The sequence below is a fragment of the Rana temporaria genome, chromosome 2, assembly GCF_905171775.1.
Source record: "Rana temporaria chromosome 2, aRanTem1.1, whole genome shotgun sequence".
Taxonomy (NCBI): Eukaryota; Metazoa; Chordata; class Amphibia; order Anura; family Ranidae; genus Rana; species Rana temporaria.
The window spans coordinates 397,424,582-397,447,671 of NC_053490.1; the positions used below are offsets into that span (position 1 = coordinate 397,424,582).

At 45.2% G+C, this 23,090-nt stretch overlaps 1 protein-coding gene across 1 annotated transcript; it reads left to right on the forward strand.

The window, feature by feature from the left end:
• The first annotated feature begins 390 nt into the window (after positions 1-390).
• RPL8 (ribosomal protein L8) lies at positions 391-13,672 on the forward strand. The gene is made up of 6 exons (XM_040338096.1): positions 391-488; positions 3,630-3,773; positions 5,609-5,750; positions 8,403-8,621; positions 8,753-8,868; positions 13,478-13,672. The coding sequence occupies exons 2-6, from the start codon at positions 3,636-3,638 to the stop codon at positions 13,634-13,636; spliced, it is 774 nt and encodes a 257-aa protein (XP_040194030.1). The 5' UTR covers positions 391-488; positions 3,630-3,635; the 3' UTR covers positions 13,637-13,672.
• Positions 13,673-23,090: the final 9,418 nt, after the last annotated feature.

Consider the following 23,090-nt stretch of genomic DNA (forward strand, 5'->3'; position numbering starts at 1 on the left):
ACAGGTATCTGCTCCCCCCAAAAAGGTACCAAATGTGACACTGGAGTGGGGTAGGAACCAAATCAGCGGAAGTTCAATTTTTGGGTGGAACTCCGCGTTAAGACGAGTTGGCTATTTTGACAGAATGCATTCCTCAGATAAACGTTTTTAGAAAACTTATGTCTGCCAAGACTTTCCCAAAGCTAAGCAGAGAATTCTCCTGAGGGAAGAATACAAAGAACACGTGTGACCTCTAACTAACGAGCAGCCAGAAAACCTTAGTGGGAAACCTAGTAACACATAACACCGGTGACCGAACTCGGGCTTTAATTCTTTGTTAAATAAATACGTTATAATCGGTTTCAAAGACTTTGCCCAATTCAAATATGGCCGCCAAGGTATCATTTTCGTGACGTAGTTTCCCATATAGCTTTGCGCCGCCTCTTTCTCCGGAAGAAATTCGCCTCCTGGTGCTGGGAACTTCCTCTTCGCGAACAGCCCGGGCCTAGGTAGGATGATAGTGTTGTGTCTCCGTTTTGTAATCCGTTGTGTAGGGCAGCCATCCCGCCTCGTTAGTGCTCAATGTATTTCAGGACGGGTGTGTGCACTGCGCTCGGTGCTGGTAGACGGTGAATTGGTGGGATTGGAGGGGGAATTGTGGGTATTATCGGAGTGAAGCAGGACGCGGGTGTCGGGCCGGCTTTGCTGTTCATCCATAGTGCTATGATAGGGCCGGCTATGATTGGAGGAGAGGGACCGGGCAGCATTGATTCTAAGAACACAATGCATTGATAGAAGCGCTTCCTATATATGTGACATCTTCCTATATATGTGACATAGAGCTGCCTTCTCTTCTGTGTTGTCATTTCTCAATGTCCAATCATTTCACTCCCCTTGTGTATGATTTCTAGTAAGCTTATGCTTGTGTGGATCATACAGAGATTAAACTACAATAGTATTAAATCCAAACCTGGCAGATGATGACCTCTGGTGAGCAGAGGTTCCTATCCCACATACTACCTTTCAGTGGCGTTCACACTTATGTGATTGCAGACATCGCATGTGATATGCATTGCTGTGCAGATAACATGTGATGTCTGTGTGATGCGACTTGAGCCATACAGTTTGGATGACTGAAATTGCATCACATTCGCACCAAAATGGTCTGCGCTGGAATCGGATCCCATGGGTGTTCAGGCTAGGGTTGCCACCCTCATGCCTTTAAACCTGAACACATATTAATTACACAGGTTCTGTGGCTGATTAAGGTGGTAATTTAAACTCTGTGCCTTAGCCCTCTTCCACACAGATCTCTCCGCTGAGCCGGCGGATGACAAGTCCCTCTCTGCTCACTGAGCGGGGAGGGGCTTGTGCAGCGCCACTGTCTCCTATAGGGAGATCGGATCCGCCATGGATGGATGGGGGAAGTATCGCCATCTGTCTGATTTTGGCGGTTCGGATGTCAGTGGACTTGTCTCCGCTGACATCTGATGCATTATTGGACTGCATGAAGCCGCTGTTCAGGTCCGCCTGTCAGTTTTGACGGCAGATCTGAACGCTCCGATCGTGTGAAAGTAGCCTAATCTGCATTAAATTAGCCTCATAACCTGTATAATCCATGTGTTTGGATTTAAAGGGATGAGGTGGCAACCCTAGTTCAGACCCATGCTCCATCTCTGCTTTTTTTTGGGTGACATTACCTTTTATGTTGATGCCCACACGCCTATTGCGATTCAGATGCAATGCAGGAACCCGCACAGGGATCGCTGTGGTTCACACATTGCACCAGTGTGACCCGATCCTCTATGTCCATAGCTCTAAAGACAGGAATTCAATAAGAGAAAATGTGAGACCACACTGGTGTGATTTTTGCCTGTGTTTGCTGTAATGCTTTACTATGAAAATCGTGTTATTCTCCAATTCCCATTCACATCGACGCAAGTGTGGTGCAGTGTGACTTCTAAGGTGCAAGTGCTTCTTTTGGTGCATTTATGTCCATAGACTTCAATAGGAACAAATGGGGGGAAATGCATATACGTGGTGTGTGTCTTTATTTTTATTTTCGCAGTTTTGTGTTTAAAACTCAACTTCTCCTGAATGTGGAGTTTCTTGGCACATATGCGGCCTCTAGGTGGGTGGGCCTTAGTGCTGAGCAGCCGCATATATGCGTGCAGCTGAGGGATTAAAAATAGAAGTTTACATTAGTGTAAATACAGCTTTGCTGGGAGCGCATGCTCCTGGTACAGTTAGGGCTCTTTCACACGGGTGGCCCGTTCAGGTCCGCCTGCCAGTTTTTTTAGGTGGACCTGAACGGGTGCTCTGTGCTGTTCTATGGAGCCGCGGATGTCAACGGTGACATGCCTGCTAACATCCGACCCGATCCGCTTAAGTGTGACGGAGGAAAAACCTACTTTTCCATCCGTCTGGCGGATCAGGTGAACACGGACACGGACAGACGGTCCGTGTTCATCCGATCCCCACCATAGGGGAGAGCGGAGAAAAGACAGGGCGGTCCCTGCACAGTGTGCGGGGATCAACGGAGTGATCATTACTGATCCGCCCGTGTGAAAGGGGCCTTATTGACAAGCTCCCGATTGCTACTTGTGATCGTGAGCTTTCTGATCATGTGGCAGCCAAGTCACATGATCATAAACACAGCCTCCTAAACCCCTTAAAGGGCCATGAGGCGCCAAGGGGTTAGGAACCCCCTTTTTTTTTTTTTTTTTTTTTTTTTTTTTTAATAAACGTTATTGAAGTTTATTTTGGGGGGGAGGAGAGGAGGTACCTGCTTGCAACCTCTTGGGACATGCAGTGTACGCTTTATATCTATACGTTCCCTGGCTACTACCATTAATGTTTGTATATACTGATTTAAAGTGGAAGTTCAGCCTAAAATTTAAATCTTGTACTGCTTTCACACTGAGGCATTTTTTTAGGTGCTAAAGGGCTAAAAATAGCACCTGTAAAACACCTCCCTTTGCTGCCCCAGTGTGACAGCCTGAATGCTTTTATGGCCAGGTCACACTAGATGCAGTTCCGTACCGTTTTGTGTACATTTTTTCTGCACTAAAAATGCATGTTTTCCATGTATTCCAATGTCTCTAGTTCACACCATGCAGTCAGTTTCTAGTGCAGAAACTGACTGCATGGTGTGAACTAGAGCCATTGGAATACATGGAAAACACTGTGCATGCATTTTGTGCAGAAAAAAAAGCACAGAACTGCGTCTGGTGTGAACTGGCCCCAACACTGGATCGGTGCACTTGCAGGACATTGGAGAAAGTCCTGCAAGCAGTATCTTTAGATAGGCCGCAGAGGTGATCAAATACCACCACAATAAATCTCTATTTCCGGGGAAAAAAGGGACGTTACTTTTGTTTGGGAGTCAAGTTGCATGACTGCGCAATTGTCAGTTAAAGCGACGCAGTGCCGAATCGCAAAAAATGGCCCATTATTGGGCAGCCAAATCCTTCGGGGCAGAAGTGGTTAATAAGTGTTCCTGCAGTACATGTCTGTTTTTATCTGTTTTATGTTTAGTAAATAAGGTTTTCTACTAGTTTTAAAGTATATTTTTTTAGTTTGTGGCTGTTAGGTTATTTGATATGCAAAACCAAATTAAATATATCTTTAAAAACATTTGTGTTTTCTAGTGCACCATGGGACGTGTAATCAGGGGACAGAGAAAAGGTGCTGGGTCTGTTTTCAGAGCCCATGTAAAGCACAGGAAAGGACCTGCTAAGCTCAGGGCTGTCGACTTCGCAGAAAGGCATGGCTACATCAAGGGTATTGTGAAAGTGAGTACCATTTATCCAATGCTGCCCTTGGTGATCAATCAACATAGAAGTGTGCCAGCCCTAATTTCTGGTGTGTTTTGCAAAAGTTTGTATGACTTTTTTTTTTTTTTTTTTTTTTTTCTGATGATTAAAGGGGTTGTAAAGGTACATCCCCCCCCCCCCCCCCCCCCCGCGCGCCCCCCCCCCCAAATAGCTTCCTTTACTTTAGTGCAGTCCTCCTTCACTTACCTAATCCTTAGATTTTGCTTTTAAATGTCCTTATTTCTTCTGAGAAATCCTCACTTCCTGTTCTTCTGTCTAACTCCACACAGTAATGCAAGGCTTTCTCCCTGGTGTGGAGTGTCGTGCTCGCCCCCTCCCTTGGACTACGGGAGAGTTAGGACGCCCACTAGCGCACAGCTCCTTTCTCTAGCTGCAATGTAGAGAGCGTCCTGACTCTCCTGTAGTCCAAGGGAGGGGGAGAACATGACACTCCACACCAGGGTGAAAGCCTCGCATTACGGTGTGTAGTTAGACAGAACAGGAAGTGAAGATTTCTCAGAAGAAATAAGGACATTTAAAAGCAAAATTGAGGGATGAGGTAACTGAAGGAGGACTGCACTAAGGTAAAGGAAGCTATTTAAGGAAAAAAAAATTGTACCTTTACAACCCCTTTAAGTATATGTGCATTTGTGTGGTGGTATAACTAATGATAATCTAAAATTTGCATGTGAATGTTGCCCAAAAGTTTTCTCACATGTGTTGGTGCATTGCATGCTTGCTGTGACAAAGTTGGACACCAAGCTGGTGACCCTAACGCAATTGCATGAAACGCAGATAACGGTCTACTTTTGGCCTTTACTATCAAAAGGGCAGCGTGAAATGCAGTTACCCCTTGCCCATGCACTTTGACAGGGGGGGAGATTAAAGCCTTCTGACTACCATCACTGTGATGAAGGCACATTGGAGGAAATAAAAAGGTATCTGACTCCCATTTCAACAGGTGATGTAACCCATAGCAACCAATCGTCTAGCTTTCGTCTGACCCTGGGCATAAAAAATGCTGCTTATAAAGCACCGACAATTGGTCAATTGCAGTGGTATGCAAGATTAATGACACATAATGCTTGACGGTGGCTATGAAACAGTAAGAGGTCATACTTGTATGGGTTTGCTAGACTTCAGTCTCTACCCCATAGTCATCTCCTCCTTTCTTTCCTGTCCCCCTTTCCCATTTTTTAGTGTGGGTCTTTTTTTTTCCTTCATGCATTCGATGCATGAAGGTAAATAAAATGTGTGCTGCTTCCCCCAAAGCCATCCCAATACTTACCAGAGCCCAATCCAGTGCTGTGCACAGAACCCTCGGATCTCCCTCTGCTTATTGTCTGAGACAGAGCCGCAGGAGCCATTGGCAAGGAGTGCCAGCAAGGGGACCCGAGAAGAGGATTGGGGCTGCTCTGTGAAAAACCATTGTACATAGCAGGTAAGTATGATGTATTTGTTTTTAAAACAGAAGTTTTCGTGACACTTTAAGATGTAAGGGGTCAGAAAATGTATTTGCAATTGACTAAACTGTGGTATCAAGTGTACGTGAAATTCTTAGGGCTTCCTATGATATCCAGGATAAATTGGTAAAGTGTGCATTCAACGTATTATTTTTTTTTTTTTTTTTTTACTGGGTTCTTTTGCCATCTCTTTACTGGTATTTTTTTCATATTGAAGTCTTGGCAAAAGGTATGCGAGGAAGATCTAGTTATACATAAAAGCATGTGGACAGTAGTTCTGGTAACTGTTGGGGAAAAATGTTTAGCTGTTATTAAAATATATATATATATATATTTTTTTTTTTTCCACAGGACATTATCCACGATCCTGGCCGTGGTGCTCCACTTGCTAAAGTTGCCTTCCGTGACCCTTATAGGTTCAAAAAGAGGACTGAACTTTTCATTGCGGCTGAGGGTATCCATACCGGTCAATTTGTGTACTGTGGCAAGAAAGGTAAAATGGCAGTTCAATCTTAAACATTTAAATGACTACAAAAAAGGCATCCCTTCAAATTCAATGCACTTTAATACAAGCTGGTGCTAAAAGCGGAGCTCCACCCGCTTTTTGGATTTCACAATGGGCACCTTTCGGGGAGGGGGGGGGACAGGATACCTGTCGGACAGGTATCCTTTCCCACTTTCGGGAGTCCGGCCGCAGCAGTGACGTCACCACGGGGCTTCTTCCTTTCCTGGCCGTCGGGCTAATGGAGAGGAGCAGGGCCTCACGCATGCGCAGTAGGGTTCCCGGCGTGAAGCCGAAAGACGACACTGCCACCGCGGGTAAGGGAACCCGGCAGTGTAGTTTTTCGGCTTCACGCCGGTAACCCTACTGCCGACATCGCTGGACTCCAGGACAGGTAAGTGTCAATTTATTAAAACCCAGCAGCTGCAGTATGTGTAGCTGCTGGCTTTTAATCCCCCCCCCCCTTGCAGAGGCGCATTGCGGGTGGTATTGACCCTTTTTTGGCCGCTAGCGGGGGTTAAAACTGCACCGCTAGCGGCCAAATCGCTATAATGTTGGCGCATCTTCCGCCCCAGTGTGAAAGGGGCCTATCTCTCTCTCGAACCAATGGGTTCAACTCATTGGCCTCGTACACATGATCGGACATCAAACAAACTTTCCCTTGGATTTTTGTCAGACGGGAGTTGTCCGGTCACACCCATAGCATACACACGCTCTGACTTTTTCGGCAACAAACACGAACGTAGTGAAGTTTCAACGTACTGACGAGAGTTTAAAAGAGGAAGTTAAATCTCCGGCATCACCTTTTGGGCTCCTTCTGCTAATCGAGAGTTAGTAGAGGTTTCGTCTGTGTGCATTCGCGATTTTCAGTTTCCTGCGATTTTGTCCATTTGTCAAGCAGACATGTTGCGCAATAAGGTTGTGCTAACTTGACCCACAAAAAATATAGAAATTAGTTTGATTCATATAACCAAAATACACTAATCCAAAGTAAAGACATTTGTTTTGACTCGGACTAGGCACCATCAGACTCTTATTGACGTAAAGTTTGTCCATTTGCAGACCAAACTTTTTGTCCCATGAAACCCGAAAAAGTTTGTCCGATGGAGCATACACACGGTTGGACTATTTTGAAAACTTGCTTGTTTTGAAGTTTGTTGGCAAAAAGTCAGACCGTGTGTATGGGCCTATTGACGTGAAACAATAATTCAGATGAGCACTGATCCGAGCATATAATGCATTGTTAAATAAAAGATTATAAATGGTTTTGGATGTTATAATATATATTTTATACTCGCAAGTTTGTCCATACTGTTCTGGCCGTTGCCATCATGATTGTGCTTCACATGCACACAATCGATAACTCTTCCGGGATAAGCATTGAAGAGGTGCATGCGATTCACTGGCGGCTATAGCACAGATTTGTTTCTAAAGTTGCCAAAACTATGGGCAACGGAGGAAGGTCCTGCCCAGTTGTGGCTACCGCCGTACATCATGTCATTTCCTGTCAGGAAATAATGCATTTTTTTTTAACATGGTACTGCCCAGACTTTTCCTAGGTTTTAGAGGAGAAAAACAAGTAAAAAAATATTCTGAACCAAATGGTGTACTAAAATATTTTATATTATACTACTATAGGTGGGTGGTGGACACACAGCAATACCACCCCACCTTTCAAATCAGCTCAGCTACACTATACCTGGGTGATGGTGGTGGACACAGCAACCTCCCCCCCCCCCCCCCCCCTTCCCAGATCAGCTCAGGGTGGCAGGGCAGACACAAACACACCTTAAGCCTCTATCACATTAGCTCAGGTGATGAGCAATGGATACCATGCTAGCTCACACCACCCACCCCCTTAACGGCTCACCTCAGGCAGTGGAGGACACTGCCATTATAATCCCCTCTGGCTGGCTCTCAGATGTACCCAGAAAGCAGCTAGGAATTAGTTGTGGGACATCGTTTACACCAGCATCTGCGGGGAAGGAGCAGGAAGTCAGACAGGGTTAGACCACGGCGCCGAAATGGGAGGGGGGTTCGGCTGAAAAAAACAAAACGCCAAAGGCTCTCACTGCCTTCAGGATGGTGTCACCTCTGGCGGGTGACACCCGATCTGGGTGCGGAGCGTACCCCCATCGCACTGCTACTGACATCCCCCATGTTTTGGCTCCCTCTTGGTATGCCCCTGCTAGGAATGCACCACATGTCCTCTCCTATCAGAGAGGGATTCTGACACGGGGGGGGGGGGGGGGGGGGAGTGACTGGTCAGCATTCACCCTATAAGACACATGGACATTTTACTCTGTTTTTTGGAGTAGTAAAACTACGTCTTATACGGCTAAAAATACGGTAACTGAGTGCTGAAGATTAGAACAGGGAGTTTCTGGTAAGTATAAAAAAAAAATCCTCCAAATGTTACTTTCTAGGTTTTAAAGGAGTCTGCTTATGGGGGGAAAAAGAAGTTCAGGGTGGAACGCCGCTTTAAACATCACTTAATTATATATTTCTACCAGGTTGGTGATTATTGAAACCAGTGTGTCAAAGTAGCAGATGTTAAATTGCTTTTGGAATGTTTTGTGTTCCTAAAAAAAAAAAAAACTTGATTCTTAACCCTTTTTTTTTTTTTTTTTTTTTTTCTTTTAGCTCAGCTAAACATTGGTAATGTCCTCCCTGTTGGCACCATGCCCGAAGGAACTATTGTTTGTTGTGTAGAGGAGAAGCCAGGTGATCGTGGCAAGTTGGCTCGTGCATCTGGCAACTATGCTACAGTCATCTCCCACAATCCTGAAACAAAGAAGACCAGAGTAAAGCTGCCCTCTGGCTCCAAGAAAGTTATCTCTTCTGCAAACAGAGCAATTGTTGGTGAGTGCTTCAGCCCAGTTAGCCGGCCAGAATGTTTGGCCTTGTAGCGTTAAAATGCAAGCCTTTTACTTCTTGATTACATATTACAACTGCGTGTCCCTTACCAACTGGTTTGATGTTTTTAAATGCAGGAGTGGTTGCTGGTGGTGGACGTATTGATAAGCCCATCCTGAAGGCAGGTCGTGCTTACCACAAATATAAGGCTAAGAGAAACTGCTGGCCACGTGTCCGTGGTGTGGCTATGAATGTAAGTTTTTTTTTTTTTTTTTTTTTATATATTGTATCCAATCCTAAATCTTTGTACATCCTAACATGCATAAAGAATATTTGGGCCTTGTGGTAAGAGGCCAGGAGGAGGGGTTGTTTGAAAAAAAAAATCAGCTTTAAGATTGATAAGAATATGTGGAAATCCAGGGTTTAACGTTTGTAGTCCGTACCTGACTGATGCCTTTGGAAGCTGAGAATCACTCTAGTTCCCATCGCTGGTGAAAATCCAGCAAAAATATGCGCTTTATTTAACTTGTGCAGCTCTTTCCTCTTATCATAATGGTGGTCGCCCGCACCCCTTGCTAGCTGTTTAGTCCTCTTACTACTTGCATAGTAGAGGATGTCTGCACTGTTGGTCTCTCTCTCCCTCCCCTTAATTCAGCAGACAGAGCATTCCGGTAAAAACCTAGTGTAGACAAGCTACATCAGTCGGCATGATATATTGGGCCATCTGGTTCATTCTGTCTTCTGCTAGCCTCTGACTACCTGTGCTAATACTTGAACCGCTAGCTCCTAGCTTGCACTCTCCTTGGCCAAAAGCAGTGACTACCTAGATTCCAAATTATGTGTTCAAGCTCAGGGTGGCTCTGTTGGCACAACTGGGCTTGACAAGTGTGCTCTGCTGGCGGGGAATGCTATAGCTGGCAGCACAAATCCTTTGGGGGGAAAACCCTCACAGGCTTGTACTCAAGTTGGTCGATCAACTTGTACAACCAGGGTTCCCATACAATTAGGCTGGTCCTAGCTGAAGATGTGCAGTCGCTAATCCTGTGTTCAGTAGCCATGGGTCCTGCTGGCTGCTGCTTACAATAGCTAATAAGCAGCATGATATGTGTTGACAAACACATTGGCTATTTTTTAATCACAAATCCAAAAGACGTGTTTTTTTTTTTTTTTTCTTTAAGAGTGGTTGTAAACCTAGTTGCACCACTTTTACCTACAGGTAAGTCTATAAATAAGGCTTACCTGTAGGCACTGGAAATGTCTCAACCTGCACGGTGTAGGAGATATTTACCATACACGCATGTGTGGACTTCATCGGCACATGCGCACTCAAGAACTGCACGATCGTGCCCTCTTCTAAAATGCCCATGTCGTGACTGTCGGCTCCCGCGACTCCAGCCAGTCAGAGTCCACAGCCCTGGAAGGAAGAGGGGTGAAGATGGATGCGGAGACATTTTTGTGCTTTGTTTGCAGGTAAGTGGGGCACATAATGGGCTAGAATGCACTGCATACTAGCCCATTATGTTTTTACTTTGCAGGGAACAAAAGAGGAAATAAAACCCATAAGTCTTTACTTCCTCTAAGGATAACTACCAAGCCATGTGAATGCTTAATATAGTGACCATCTGTGAACAGAGGACTGCCAGCGCTTGGCACATATTTTAGTCTTCAACATAGAACTATCTTGCATACATCTGGTATTGGCTTTTGCCATTTCTCGGTACACAATCTGGACACTGGCTTCAGTGGAGTATGACTTGTAGCAATGACAGAATAACCACTTGAAAAGATTTTGTCCCTTCACGGCAACATTATTGTCTGAATTATGACCATGCCTTTTTAAAATTTAAAGTGGTAGTGAAGCCTGCTTGGTCATTGCCTGTAGGTAAAATTAATAATTTAAGTGCACCGTTTAGGAGATATTCACCCTGCATGCAGCCAGTGATGTACATCATAGAGAGAATGGGTGATCTATAGAATGCGCCCTAATAGCCGCCCACCGTTGCACCTGTGGAGGAGTGAGTAGATGATGCCTAGCTGCTGCTTAAAAAATAAGTGAACAAAAAAAATATAAGATCACACTCCCTAAGGGGTGTCAACAAATTAAAACAGCGCTAACAAATATCTGTGCATATTTGACTATATGTGAAATACATTATTACAACCCATATGTAATGATATAAGGTAATAATAAGCAAAATATATCCAGTTGAGAAATAGAAACTAAACTGTCACTGTAATAATAAACACCCGTGATTAACTTAAACGTGAAGTGAACGCACTAAAGGTGCAAGAGGACAGTCTTTAAAAAATTATTCAGAACGTGGTCAAAAAAACCAAAGTTCATGTTTTTAAGGATCCTGCGATCTTCAAATTTGCAAAAACTTTCACCACACCCGACAGTGCTCTGTGACTCCTCCCCCCCCATCAAATGGACACTCACCGGATAGGCATGCCTCACACTCTCGTGTTTTGGCACAAAAACCTTATCAGATGTAGGTGTTCCCGTCAGTATAGATGTAATCCAAATATGACATCCAATCGGTTCCACATATGTCAGACAAAAGAAGTGCAAATAGTGTGATACCGTCAAGGGTTTAATAGCACACCAAAATAAAACTTCAAACAGTACACTCACAAACAAAATCGTGTGAAACGGCAAAATGTCACATCAAAAAACGTCAAAATTGGTGAGAAGCGGTCACGGCGGATCAGCGAGAAAGTAAAACCAATTCTACTCACGGTGCCATAGACTGCTGTCAAATGAAGCTGCACATCCACTTAAATAAAAACTTCAAGCACACTCTGCATCCAAATACGCAGCATTCACTGGTAAAAATAGACTGTGTAGCAATACCCCGACATGTTTCGTTATAAAAACGTATTCATGGGACTAACCACAGTCACAGATGGTTACCTTATATCTGATGTAGTCAGATCAATCAGCCTATCCTCACTGGGCGCTTTCCCACTTCCTCCATATCTGTGGGCGGAAGTGATCCATGCTAGTGTGGGCAAAAAGCATACCCTATCGCTACTGGCTGGTGTAGGAATCAATCAGCCAGTGCGACAGGCGTGGCGCACGTCCACAGCTTCCGATAGTCTCTCTGACATATTTGTGGAACTGATTGAATGTCATATTTGGATTACATCTATACTGACGGGAACACCTACATCTGATAAGGTTTTTGTGCCAAAATATGAGTGTGTGAGGCATGCCTATCCGGTGAGTGTCTATTTGATGGGGGAGGAGTCACTGAGCACTGTCGGGTGTGGTGAAAGTTTTTGCAAATTTGAAGATCGCAGGATCCTTAAACATATGAACTTTGTTTTTTTTTTACCACGTTCTGAATAATTTTTTAAAGGCTGTCCTCTTGCACTTTTAGTGCGTTCACTTCACGTTTAAGTTAATCACGGGTGTTTATTATTAGTCACAGTTTAGTTTCTATTTCTCAACTGGATATATTTTGCTTATCACTTTATATCATTACATATGGGTTGTAATAATGTATTTCACATATAGTCAAATATGCACAGATATTTGTTAGCGCTGTTTTAATTTGTTGACACCCCTTAGGGAGTGTGATCATCTTATATTTTTTCAGTGATGTACATCACTGGTTTATGCACTCTCAAGGTCTAGCATACCTTGCGAATGACAGCTTGGTGCCGGAACCAAGGGTTCCTGTGCGGGAGTGATTCCATTGGCCAGAGCCACAATTGCATAGACAGAGCAGGCGAACCCGAAAGAAAGACCAGGGGAAGAAGTCAGCTGGTGAACCTACAGTGCTGGAGGGCTTTGTTCCAAGGTATGTGATGCATACTAGCACATTATCCCATTGCCTTGCCCTAATTCTTCTATGCATCACAGGACTAAAGTTCACTGTCAGCCAACATCGCTCAACCGGTCCAGGTGCTGGATCGATCCTGACCTCAGTCGGGATCCACCTAGATGCCTGGACTGGCAGCTGGCACAGCCTCTCAGTGAGCCGCTGGTAGACAATGTCGGCTGCTACCACCCCTTCCACAGCCCAGCACTCCAGCTGACAGTCAACCACCTTCTGCTCAAAGGGGAGGGGGAAACTGAACAATCGACAATGTGTTCGCTCAGTTTTCTGTGCAAGGGGACAGATGTATCAGATCCATGCTGCATCCACCTATGATTTACTTTTTTTTTTTTTTTCCGTGCAGGCCCGTACTTCTCCCTTAGGCCCCTTTCACACTGAGGAGTTTTTCAGGCAGTTTAGCGCTAAAAAATGGCGCTTAAATACCGCCTGAAAAACTCCTGCCCAGCATTCTCATGTGAAAGCCCGAGGGCTTTCACACTGAGGCGATGCACTGGCGGGAGAGAAATCTTCTGCAAGCAGCATCTTTGGAGCGGTGTGTATACCGCTCCCTCCCATTTAAAACAATGGGAAACCGCGGTAATACCGCAATGCGCCTCTGCAGAGGTGCATTGCGGGCAGTATTAACCCTTTTTCGGACGCTAGCGGGGGCTAATACCGCACCGCTAGCGGCCAAATTCCAGCGGTATAGCGGTGCTATACCGCCACCACACCTCCCACCCCAGTGTGAAAGGGGCCTTAATGAATTTTGCATGCTGTCAATACAAAGACTACATAATAGTTGGGCGTACTGACTGCTTTGCCACCCTAGCAGCTGGGTACATTTCTTAATGTTTTACTTTGTACTTTAACTCTTTATATATGCAAGTTAAAATGTAAATTTTTGTTAACTACTTTTTAATGCCCTGTGATAAATTGGAACTTTAGCTCATTGCTTCACTAACGTGTCCAGTTAAATTTCAGTGGATTATAGAAACCTAACCCCTAAATTTACTGACCCTTTACTCTTTTTCTCTACAGCCTGTAGAACATCCCTTCGGTGGTGGTAACCATCAGCACATTGGCAAACCTTCAACTATCAGAAGAGATGCTCCAGCTGGTCGCAAAGTCGGTCTTATTGCTGCTCGTCGTACTGGACGTCTGCGCGGCACAAAGACTGTGCAAGAAAAGGAGAACTAAAATATTCCTGCATAATAAACTTTCAAAAACTTCTAAGATGGTGTGTTTTTAATTTATTGTAAATACACAAGTAGAGCTATAAATGTTTACTTGTTTAATTTGGTGGCGAAAGGGTTGAGCATATCGGGTAACAATCATATTTAGGACTTAACAGACTATAAAAATGTTGCTTATAGTTCTGTACGCATCAGTAAAGAAGATTGTGGGCCCATTCACAAAACTGCACTGTGTTCAGCAGTGCAAAAAAAATGGTGTCTGGGGCTGCATTTGGACCATGTTCTATTAAAAACATTTGTGCTGGAACGTGTAAATATTAACAATGTTGTAGCCAGTAGTGTGGCCGATTTTAAACTTTTAATGTTTACGTGTTGACCCTGAATGACGCGTGTGTGTGTGTGTGTGTGTGTGTGTCACAACAGGAATAATTCATTCAAGGGTGACAAACATCAATTGTAATTGGCAGCACCACTGGCTATGCATTGTTAATGCTTATGTGTTGGTACTGAGGAGTGGCAGCCAATGGGTCTATCTCGTACAAGTCCATCTTTTTAAGCAGGATTTTGCTGCCAAATACTTTGTTGGACCTATACCGGGGAATCGACCAAGCCTGGAAACTGTAAGAAGTGGCTGGTGCCACGGTAACACAAAAAAATCTTTCGGATCCGTCTGCCACCTGCACCAGTTTATTCAGAGTGAAATGCAAACTAGCACAGGTCTGCACCTGATAGGATAAGGCAGGTTTTTATGTACAAACTGACAAATTTTCTCCAGATGTGACCCTGTCGTATGAGCTGAACGCTCACATTCCCCTGCCCATGTAGTGATGGTGCTACATGAGCAGAGACTGCACAGGATTAACACCCTCCTCCCCTGCACTGAGCTGATTGGTGGGTTTAGGCCTGGTATTTTGTAAAAAGGCTGTTTGATCTTGTATGGACAGATCCTCATCTTCTTGCATTGTTTCCAAAGCATGTCTGTATAAGAGTCACGATGCACTTGCTGTTTGTGTATTGCTAGAGTTTTTATTTTTTATTTTTTTTGCTTTCTTTCTTGGGATTGCATGTGATCAGCACAGGTTCAAGCAGCATTATCCATACAGGGTCAAGGGTTGTGCAGTATGAAATCTATCGGTTATGATCGAAGCTTGTAGAAGGCACAAAACTGCTATATACTGCTAAGAAAAGGTACAGGCAGTCCCCGAGTTATGAACGACTCCTACTTACGAACAGCCTCTAACGCCGGCTACTTGTGCGAATGGGCGTGCCTGTACGTCCGTCCCTCCCATGGGGCACGAGCGCTCCCGTCTGATTCGTTACAGGAGCGTTCAGTCATCGGGTCCAGGCCAATGATTCATGGCCTTAACCTGCTGATAGCTCCTAAAGAATGCTTCCCCTGTCTGTGTGTAAACACAGACAGGGGAAGGTGATGTCATCTCTCCTCTTGGGGTCTTTTTGATTCCAGTAAGAGGAGAGGACATCCAAATGTGAGTTGCACAACACTACACTGATACTAGTACACAGGCACATATTTCACCCTTGTTAATCCCTGCACTCCCTGTCAATTTTACCAATTGCAGTTTTCATATTTTTCACTGATCACTGCATTGGTGTCATTTGTGACTAGATGTTAGGGCAGTTAACCTAGACCCAATGGGGCATACCACTAACCCCCCCCAATAAAGGTTTAACCCCTTGATCGCCCAGTTAACCCTTTCACCCCCCGTCACCAGTGATCACTGTATTACTGTTACGGGTGATGCTGGTCAGTTTGTTTTTTTTTTTTTTTTTTTTTATAGGATCAGGGCTCCTGCCATATATTAAGGGTTAACCCCTGATTGCCCGGCATGTAATATCAGTTTAGTTTTTACTGTTATGGTCTGTGCCCCCCGCCAGGCAGTGTCAGATTAATGCCAGCAGCGCTAACATCCATGCATGCACCTCCCTTAGTAGTATAGTGTCTGAACGGATCAATATCTGATCAGATCTATACTAACGTCCCCGGTAGTTTAGGGTTCCCAAAAACGCAGTATTGGCGGGATCAGCCCAGATACCTGCGTTTAGCCCCTCCGCCCAGCCCACCCAAGTGGGGGATCGATCACTGTCACAAGAACGCATAACTGCAGAGTCGGGGCTGATCTCTGCTAACACCAATGTGTGTTTTTTTTTTTTTTTTTTGGTAGCGTTTGAATCAGTCTGACAGTCGGGAGCTTTTTTGGTGGCATAGTGGGTATGGACAAGAGCTCGTACGTCTCTGAAAATTAATAGGATCTTGACTGATACCATTATACCTTTTGATTTATTATCATATCTTCAAGTACAAAAGGGAACTTACTGGGCATGTTGATGCTGGTTTTTGTAGCAAATTGATCAATAAGAGGGATTTTTTTTAATTTCACTGGCTCCAAGAAAGCCAGTTACCATATATACTCAAGTATAAGCCGGCCCGAATATAAGCCGAGGCACCTAAATTTACCACAAAAAAAATGGGAAACTTAATGACTCAAGTATAGGCCTATAAAAAAAAAAACAAGCAATACCCCCTCAAGGGTGGGACTTTTAAAGTGACACACATGTAGAAAAAAATTATATAATTTTATTAAATATGGACATCAATAAGTGTCCTGTAAAGGATAAAAAACACATGCAAGTGGTATGCAAATCCTGCTTAATACATTAGATAAACAAACCTAATACCATGTATAATCCAACCCGACAACCGTTTCGGTATCTGTGATCCTTTTTCAAGGGGTATTCTGGACGATCATAAAGTTACATCTCTATTAAAGAGATATGTACATATATTACAGAGAAACTAAACTTGGACATTATTTACAGTTCAAGTAATTACAGTTGTTTGCTTATGGAGAAAGACGGGAAGAAAAGGAGAACAGTGCATATATGGTTTTTACAAAGTGAGCCATATTACTTACAGCAAGTGGGATCTGCAGGACAACTACTGTCTAAGCGTCACACACGCATCAAAGGAAAGATGTATATAGAGACATAAGTCTGTGTTCTCAAAGGATATACGTATATAGCCAACCAAGCAAAGGTCCATCCCTGATAGAAAAAAAAGGAAATGGTTTGTAGTCAAACGCTCACTTAGAGTAAAAAGAGGGGGGGAGGAAGGGCGTAATAACCCTATATTGACTAAATATGGCAACTCAAAACAAAGGGGCAACTTGGGTTGCCCCTTAGTTTTGAGTTACCATATTTAGTCAATAGGGTTATTACGCCCTTCCTCTTTTTACTCTGTAGTAAAACAAAACGCTTACTTACAAACTAGGGTTGTCCCGATACCACTTTTTTTAGGACCGAGTACAAGTACCGATACTTTTTTTCATGTACTCGCCGATACCGATTACCGATACTTTTTTTTAAAATGCAGCCACGTGTCCCCAAATGCAGCCATGTCCCTAAATTCAGCTATGTCCCTAAAGTCCCCATCAGCAGTGTCCACCGCAACATCCCCATCAGCACAGCAATGTCCCTGTCAGCGGTGTCCCCATCAGCACAGAAATGTCCCCATCAGCAGTGTCCCCAGCAGCATGTGTCCCCATCACTGCTGATGGGGACACCTCTGATGGGGATATTGCTGTGCTGATGGGGACATCGATTATGGGGTCACCACGGATGGGGACATTGCTATCCTGATGGGGACACCATTGATGTGGACACCCATGTCCCCATCAGCAGTGTCCCCAGCAATGTCCCCATCAGAACAGAAATGTCCCCATCAGCAGTGTCTCCATCATCGCTGATGGGGACACCTCTGATGGGTACATTGCTGTGCTGATGGGGACATCGATTATGGGGTCACCACGGATGGGGACATTGCTATCCTGATGGGGACACCATTGATGTGGACACCCATGTCCCCATCAGCAGTGTCCCCAGCAATGTCCCCATCAGAACAGAAATGTCCCCATCAGCAGTGTCTCCATCATCGCTGATGGGGACACCTCTGATGGGGACATTGCTGTGCTGATGGGGACACCATAGCGGTGTCCCCATCAGAACAGCAATGTCCCCATCAGCAGTGTCCCCAGCTGCACAGCAATGTCCCCATAAGCTTGTGTCCCCATCAGAATGTGTCTCCAGCAGCACAGCAATGTCCCCATCAGCCTGTGTCCCCAGCAGAAGTGTCCCCAGCAGCCTGTGTCCCCAGCAGCCTGTGTCCCCAGCAGCCTGTGTCCCCAGCAGCCTGTGTCCCCAGCAGAAGTGTCCCCAGCAGAAGTGTCCTCAGCAGAAGTGTCCCCAGCAGCCTGTGTCCCCATAAGCATGTGTCCCCAGCAGATGTGTCCCCATCAGCCTGTGTCCCCAGCAGATGTGTCCCCATCAGCCTGTGTCCCCATCAGCGCAGCACAGCAATGTCCCCATCAGCGTTGTGCAACATTCACTTGCCTCCGCTGTAGCCGGCTTCTGCTCCTCTTCTTAGATTCCAGAGTCCGGACTCCCGCCCGCTGCTACACACGTGGAAGATTTGTCATTTCAAACAGCGGGCGGGAAGAGGGGAGGTGCCGCGCCTGTGACGTCACTGGTTGTCGGGACATCGGCGGTCCCAGCAGCCAATCAAAAAGCACAGCCGGCGGGCCGGATCGAGCGGGCCGGGGTTTGGAGACCCCTGCGCTGGGGGAACACAACAGCTGTCATTTGCATTTGAATAGCTGTGTGTTCCCCCGCCGCGCTGTCATGTATAGCCCCTCCCCCTTGCCCAGAAACTTTGATAGACAGTTGTATCAAAGTGCCCAGGCAAGGGGGAGGGGCTATACATGACGGCGCAGCGGGGGAACACCCAGCTATTCAAATGCAAATGACAGCTGTTGTGTTCCCCCAGCGCATAGTAACTAGATATTGGCAGCGGCGGGGGAAGGGGAGGGGGATTGACTTGGCTTTGTCCAAGGCGGCAGGAGTTCTCCTCTCCCCCATACGAGGACTGCTCTGCTCCGCCCCCTCTCCACCCGCACTCGTAAAAAAAAAAAAAAAAGTATTCTATTCAGGTATCGGGAGTATTTGCGCGAGTACAAGTACTAGCGCAAATACTCGGTATCGGTCCCGATACCGATACTAGTATCGGTATCGGGACAACCCTATTACAAACCTTTTTTTTTTTTAATATCAGGGATGGACCTTTGCTTGGTTGGCTATATACGAATATCCTTTCTGAGAACACAGACTTATGTCTCTATATACATCTTTCCTTTGATGCATGTGTGACGCTTAGACAGTAGTTGTCCTGCAGATCCCACTTGCTGTAAGTAATATGGCTCACTTTGTAAAAACCATATATGCACTGTTCTCCTTTTCTTCCCGTCTCTCTCCATACGCAAACAACTGTAATTACTTGAACTGTAAATAATGTCTAAGTTTAGTTTCTCTGTAATATATGCACATTTCTCTTTTTTAATAGACATGTAACTTTATGATCGTCCATAATACCCCTTGAAGAAGGATCACATATACCGAAACGGCTGTCGGGTTTGATTATTCATGGTCTTATGTCTGTTTATCTAATGTATTAAGTAGGATTTGCATACCACTTGCATGTGTTTTTTTTTTATCCTTTACAGGACACTTATTGATGTCCATATTTAATAAAATTGTTATATATTTTTCTACAACTTATGTGTTTGTGTCACTTTAAAAGTTCCAGCCTTGAGGGTGTATTCCTTGTTTTTTCTATAACTTTAGGGATGTGGTGACCAACAACCATTAAAGGAGTTGTAAATGAAAACATTTTTTTTTGCCTATAATTAATGTCTGCAAGGTAGACAGACAGAATAGTGTAATGATTCTGTTAAAAAACAAGTAAATACCTATTAAATTCCTTCATCTATATCACCTCCGGCATTCTAGTTTCTGTTCTCTCATTCACTTCCTGGTTTGCGGCGCTCGTTCATGTAAGAACTAAATTTCCCAGTATGAATTGCGGCACGCCCAGTAATTCACACCTCCTTGAAGTCTCGAACATGTAGAGAGCATCCTGCCACACAGATGTAGTTCCCAGGAGGGGGTGAGCACGTTACTGACCACCACAGTAAAGCCTCCCTTCACGGAGTATGGAGTGAAGCAGCATGTGAGATGAGGTGGTGAGGTGTAAGCCGCTCCCTCCATGATTCACTATCTCTGGTTCTAGTGTCCTCTGTAAGACCCCCTGCATCCCTCCTGATGAACTTCTTTACTACCTATTGAGCCTCTCTGCTGAATCCCCCACTGCCGAATGTTTAGTTCTGACATACTTTGACATGCTGATATGCCGACATGCTGGGGTTAACGGAGAATTAGAGCGCACCTGACTGTCTGTGGAGCGCGCTGGGTCTGCTGATCCGGAGGCGCGGCGAGCGGGAGTACCCCTGGAGTGTCCCCGAAAGCTGAGGGCCAGCTGATTGAGAGGTGCGCTGGAGGACTTTTGGGGTGAGCTCGTCTGCAGCCTGTGTCCTGGGCTCCAAGATTAGCTGAAAGCTCCGGGATTGGTCGGCGGTGGTCAGCTGACCAGATCATGTGTGCAGCCCAGTGAAACCCAGCGTCTCCCCGTCGGAGGCTAGAGGAGGAGAGGTCTAAGGAGCGTCCCAAATGCCCTCAACCAATATGGCGGAATGACTACTTCCTGATGATGGCTTCTATGTTAGCCGAAACGTAGAGGTAATATCACATCATCGCGTTACTTATGCCCAACCAAAATACCCCTGGGAATCATGCACCAGGACGCCAACAAGGGGCTCAGCCGTTCAGGGCCGATTACCTTTTATATAATCGTTTGCTACATACGCCGGGTGCCAGGACTATCAGGCACTCAGCAATGTAAGTGTAACTTTTTTAACTTTTGTGGAACCAATAAATTTTAATACGGCATTGCGCAATGAGGCTCTCTTTACTATCTCTACTTCCAAGGAGTCATCCTAACCATTCGAGGTATCCCCACATGCGCATAAGACCATACTAGAGATAGGTGGTCCATATCCAGTGGTGAGTGTACATCTATGTGGGGCACCCAGTCCGAGCACCAATCTGTAAGAGACATCTTTTGAGCACTGAACACCATATGGGATTATCTGATGTCATTATTTTATTGATGCATTTTCATTAATATATTTTTTTGCTTGTCCCATGATTTTTCTACTACTTATATCTAACTATTTCTAGCTCAATTTTTTGTTTTCTTATACAGCTGTGTTCAAAATTATTCAACCCCCCAATGCTGTAAAGGGTTTTAGGAATTTAGTGTACATTTGTAATTGTATTCAGAATGAAATCCTACAAGGACTTCTTAAAGAACCATATGCAACTAAAATGACATCAATTGATTTTGTAATACAGTAGTAAATGTTTATTTTGTGAATTCTTCATTTACACAATTATTCAACCCCTTAAAGACTACCACTCTGAAGAACAGAGGTTCATTGAAGTGTATTCAATCAGGTATTGAAAACACCTGTGGATGTCAGGGAGCAGCAATAAAGCCTAATAAGCATTAATTAGGCAGCTTTAAAATGACTGTGATCTTCAGCTCCTTCTAGACATTTACTGGTGTGGTTACAAACATGGTGAAGTCAAGAGAATGTTCCAGGAAGAGAAGAGGTGATTACTCTTCACAGGAAGGGCAATGGCTATAAGAAGATTGCAAAGATGTTAAATATGCCAAAAGACACCATAGGAAGCATCATTCGCAAATTCAAGGCAAAGGGCACTGTTGAAACGCTACCTGGTCGTGGCAGAAAGAAGATGCTGACTTCGACTGCTGTGCGCTACCAGAAGCGTAGAGTGGAGAAAAGTCCCCGTGTGACTGCTGAGGAACTGAGAAAAGATTTGTCAGATGTGGGTACTGAAGTTTCTGCTCAGACAATATGGCGCACACTGCGTAATGAAGGCCTCCATGCCAGAACTCCCAGGCGCACCCCCTTGCTGTCTCCAAAGAATAAGAAGAGTCGACTGCAGTATGCCAAAAGTCATGTGGACAAACCACAGAAGTTTTGGGATTGTGTTCTGTGGACTGATGAAACTGTTTGGGCCCATGGATCAACGCTATGTTTGGAGGAGGAAGAACAAGGCCTATGATGAAAAGAACACCTTGCCTACTGTGAAGCATGGCGGGGGGGTCAATCATGCTTTGGGGCTGTTTTGCTTCTGCAGGTACAGGGAAGCTTCAGCGTGTGCAAGGTACCATGAATTCTCTTCAGTACCAGGAGATATTGGATGACAATATGATGCAGTCCGTCACAAACCTGAGGCTTGGGAGACGTTGGACCTTTCAACAGGACAATGATCCCAAGCATACCTCCAAGTCCACTAGAGCATGATTGCAGATTAAAGGCTGGAACATTTTGGAGTGGCCATCGCAGTCACCAGACTTAAATCCGATTGAGAACCTCTGGTGGAGCTTAAAGAAAGCAGTTGCAGTGCGCAAGCCTAAGAATGTGACTGAACTGGAGGCTTTTTCCCATGGCGAATGGGCGAAGATACCCGTAGATCCCTGCAAGACACTTGTGTCAAGCTATGCTTCACGTTTAAAAGCTGTTATAACTGTAAAATGATGTTGTACTAAGTACTAAGATTGAATGTCACTGTCATGAATATGCATCAAGCCTGTCTGCCTACCTGATCTCCATGTGTTCATTAGAGGCAGATCCTGCTCTGGTTCCCCTTTTTATCACTTCCTCTTCCTGTATGGCTCCACCCTAGTCCATCCCAGGAAGCCTATATTAACCGTTGCTCTACAGGTCTGCAGTGCTGTTCAACAGTGTTCCATGCTTAGTTCCTGTCTGCAGTGTATTGCTAGTTCCTGTTTGCAGAGTGCTACGATCATCTTCCGTGTACCGTTTTGGCTTGTCCCCGACTTCCCTGTCTGCCTGTGCCCCTGACTATTTGCATGTTCCACGGTTATCCTTGTCTGCCTGTTGCCCTGACCTCGGCCTGTCCATCACCACTGTTTGGTCTGCTGGCTGCTTCCCCCTTCTCCCTGCGGAGTGTGACTTGAGGAATCTCGGGGATGCGACCTGGACCCAGTAGCGGCCAAGACCATCCTTACCATCAAAGGCTCTGGTGAATACAATACTGGGTCTTAGACTCCGCGCCCTGGGTGATCTTAGGTTCACGCTTCGTCTCCGCTAGCAGCAGTCGGCCATAGGATTCACCACCCTGTGGTGCATCCCTGACCCCTACGGGGTGCACTTGTCACCTGGCTACGGGTGACCTGACAGTTTGAACAGCCATGAATCCGGCCGACATGCCGCTCCCCGCAGATGATCCATTACAGTGCATTGTTCGCAGACTCGAGACGCATGAAGCTAATCAGGATCAGGTGATGCGTTTCCTTCAGGATCTGGCTTCCCGCTTTGATCAGCTTCAGACCTCGCTGGGAACCCCGAATCCGCAACCCCAAGTACAACCAGCAGCTGCACCTGTTGCACCAGTCGCAGAGTCGCATTCACTGAAGTTATCACCTCCAATCCGTTTTT

Coding starts and splice junctions, on each gene's coding strand:
- RPL8 (XM_040338096.1), top strand. CDS start 3,636: ATGGGACGTGTAATCAGGGGACAGAGAAAAGGTGCTGGGTCTGTTTTC. Junction 8,622..8,752: donor TGCAAACAGAGCAATTGTTG/GTGAGTGCTTCA, acceptor TTTTAAATGCAG/GAGTGGTTGCTGGTGGTGGA. Junction 8,869..13,477: donor TCCGTGGTGTGGCTATGAAT/GTAAGTTTTTTT, acceptor TTTTCTCTACAG/CCTGTAGAACATCCCTTCGG.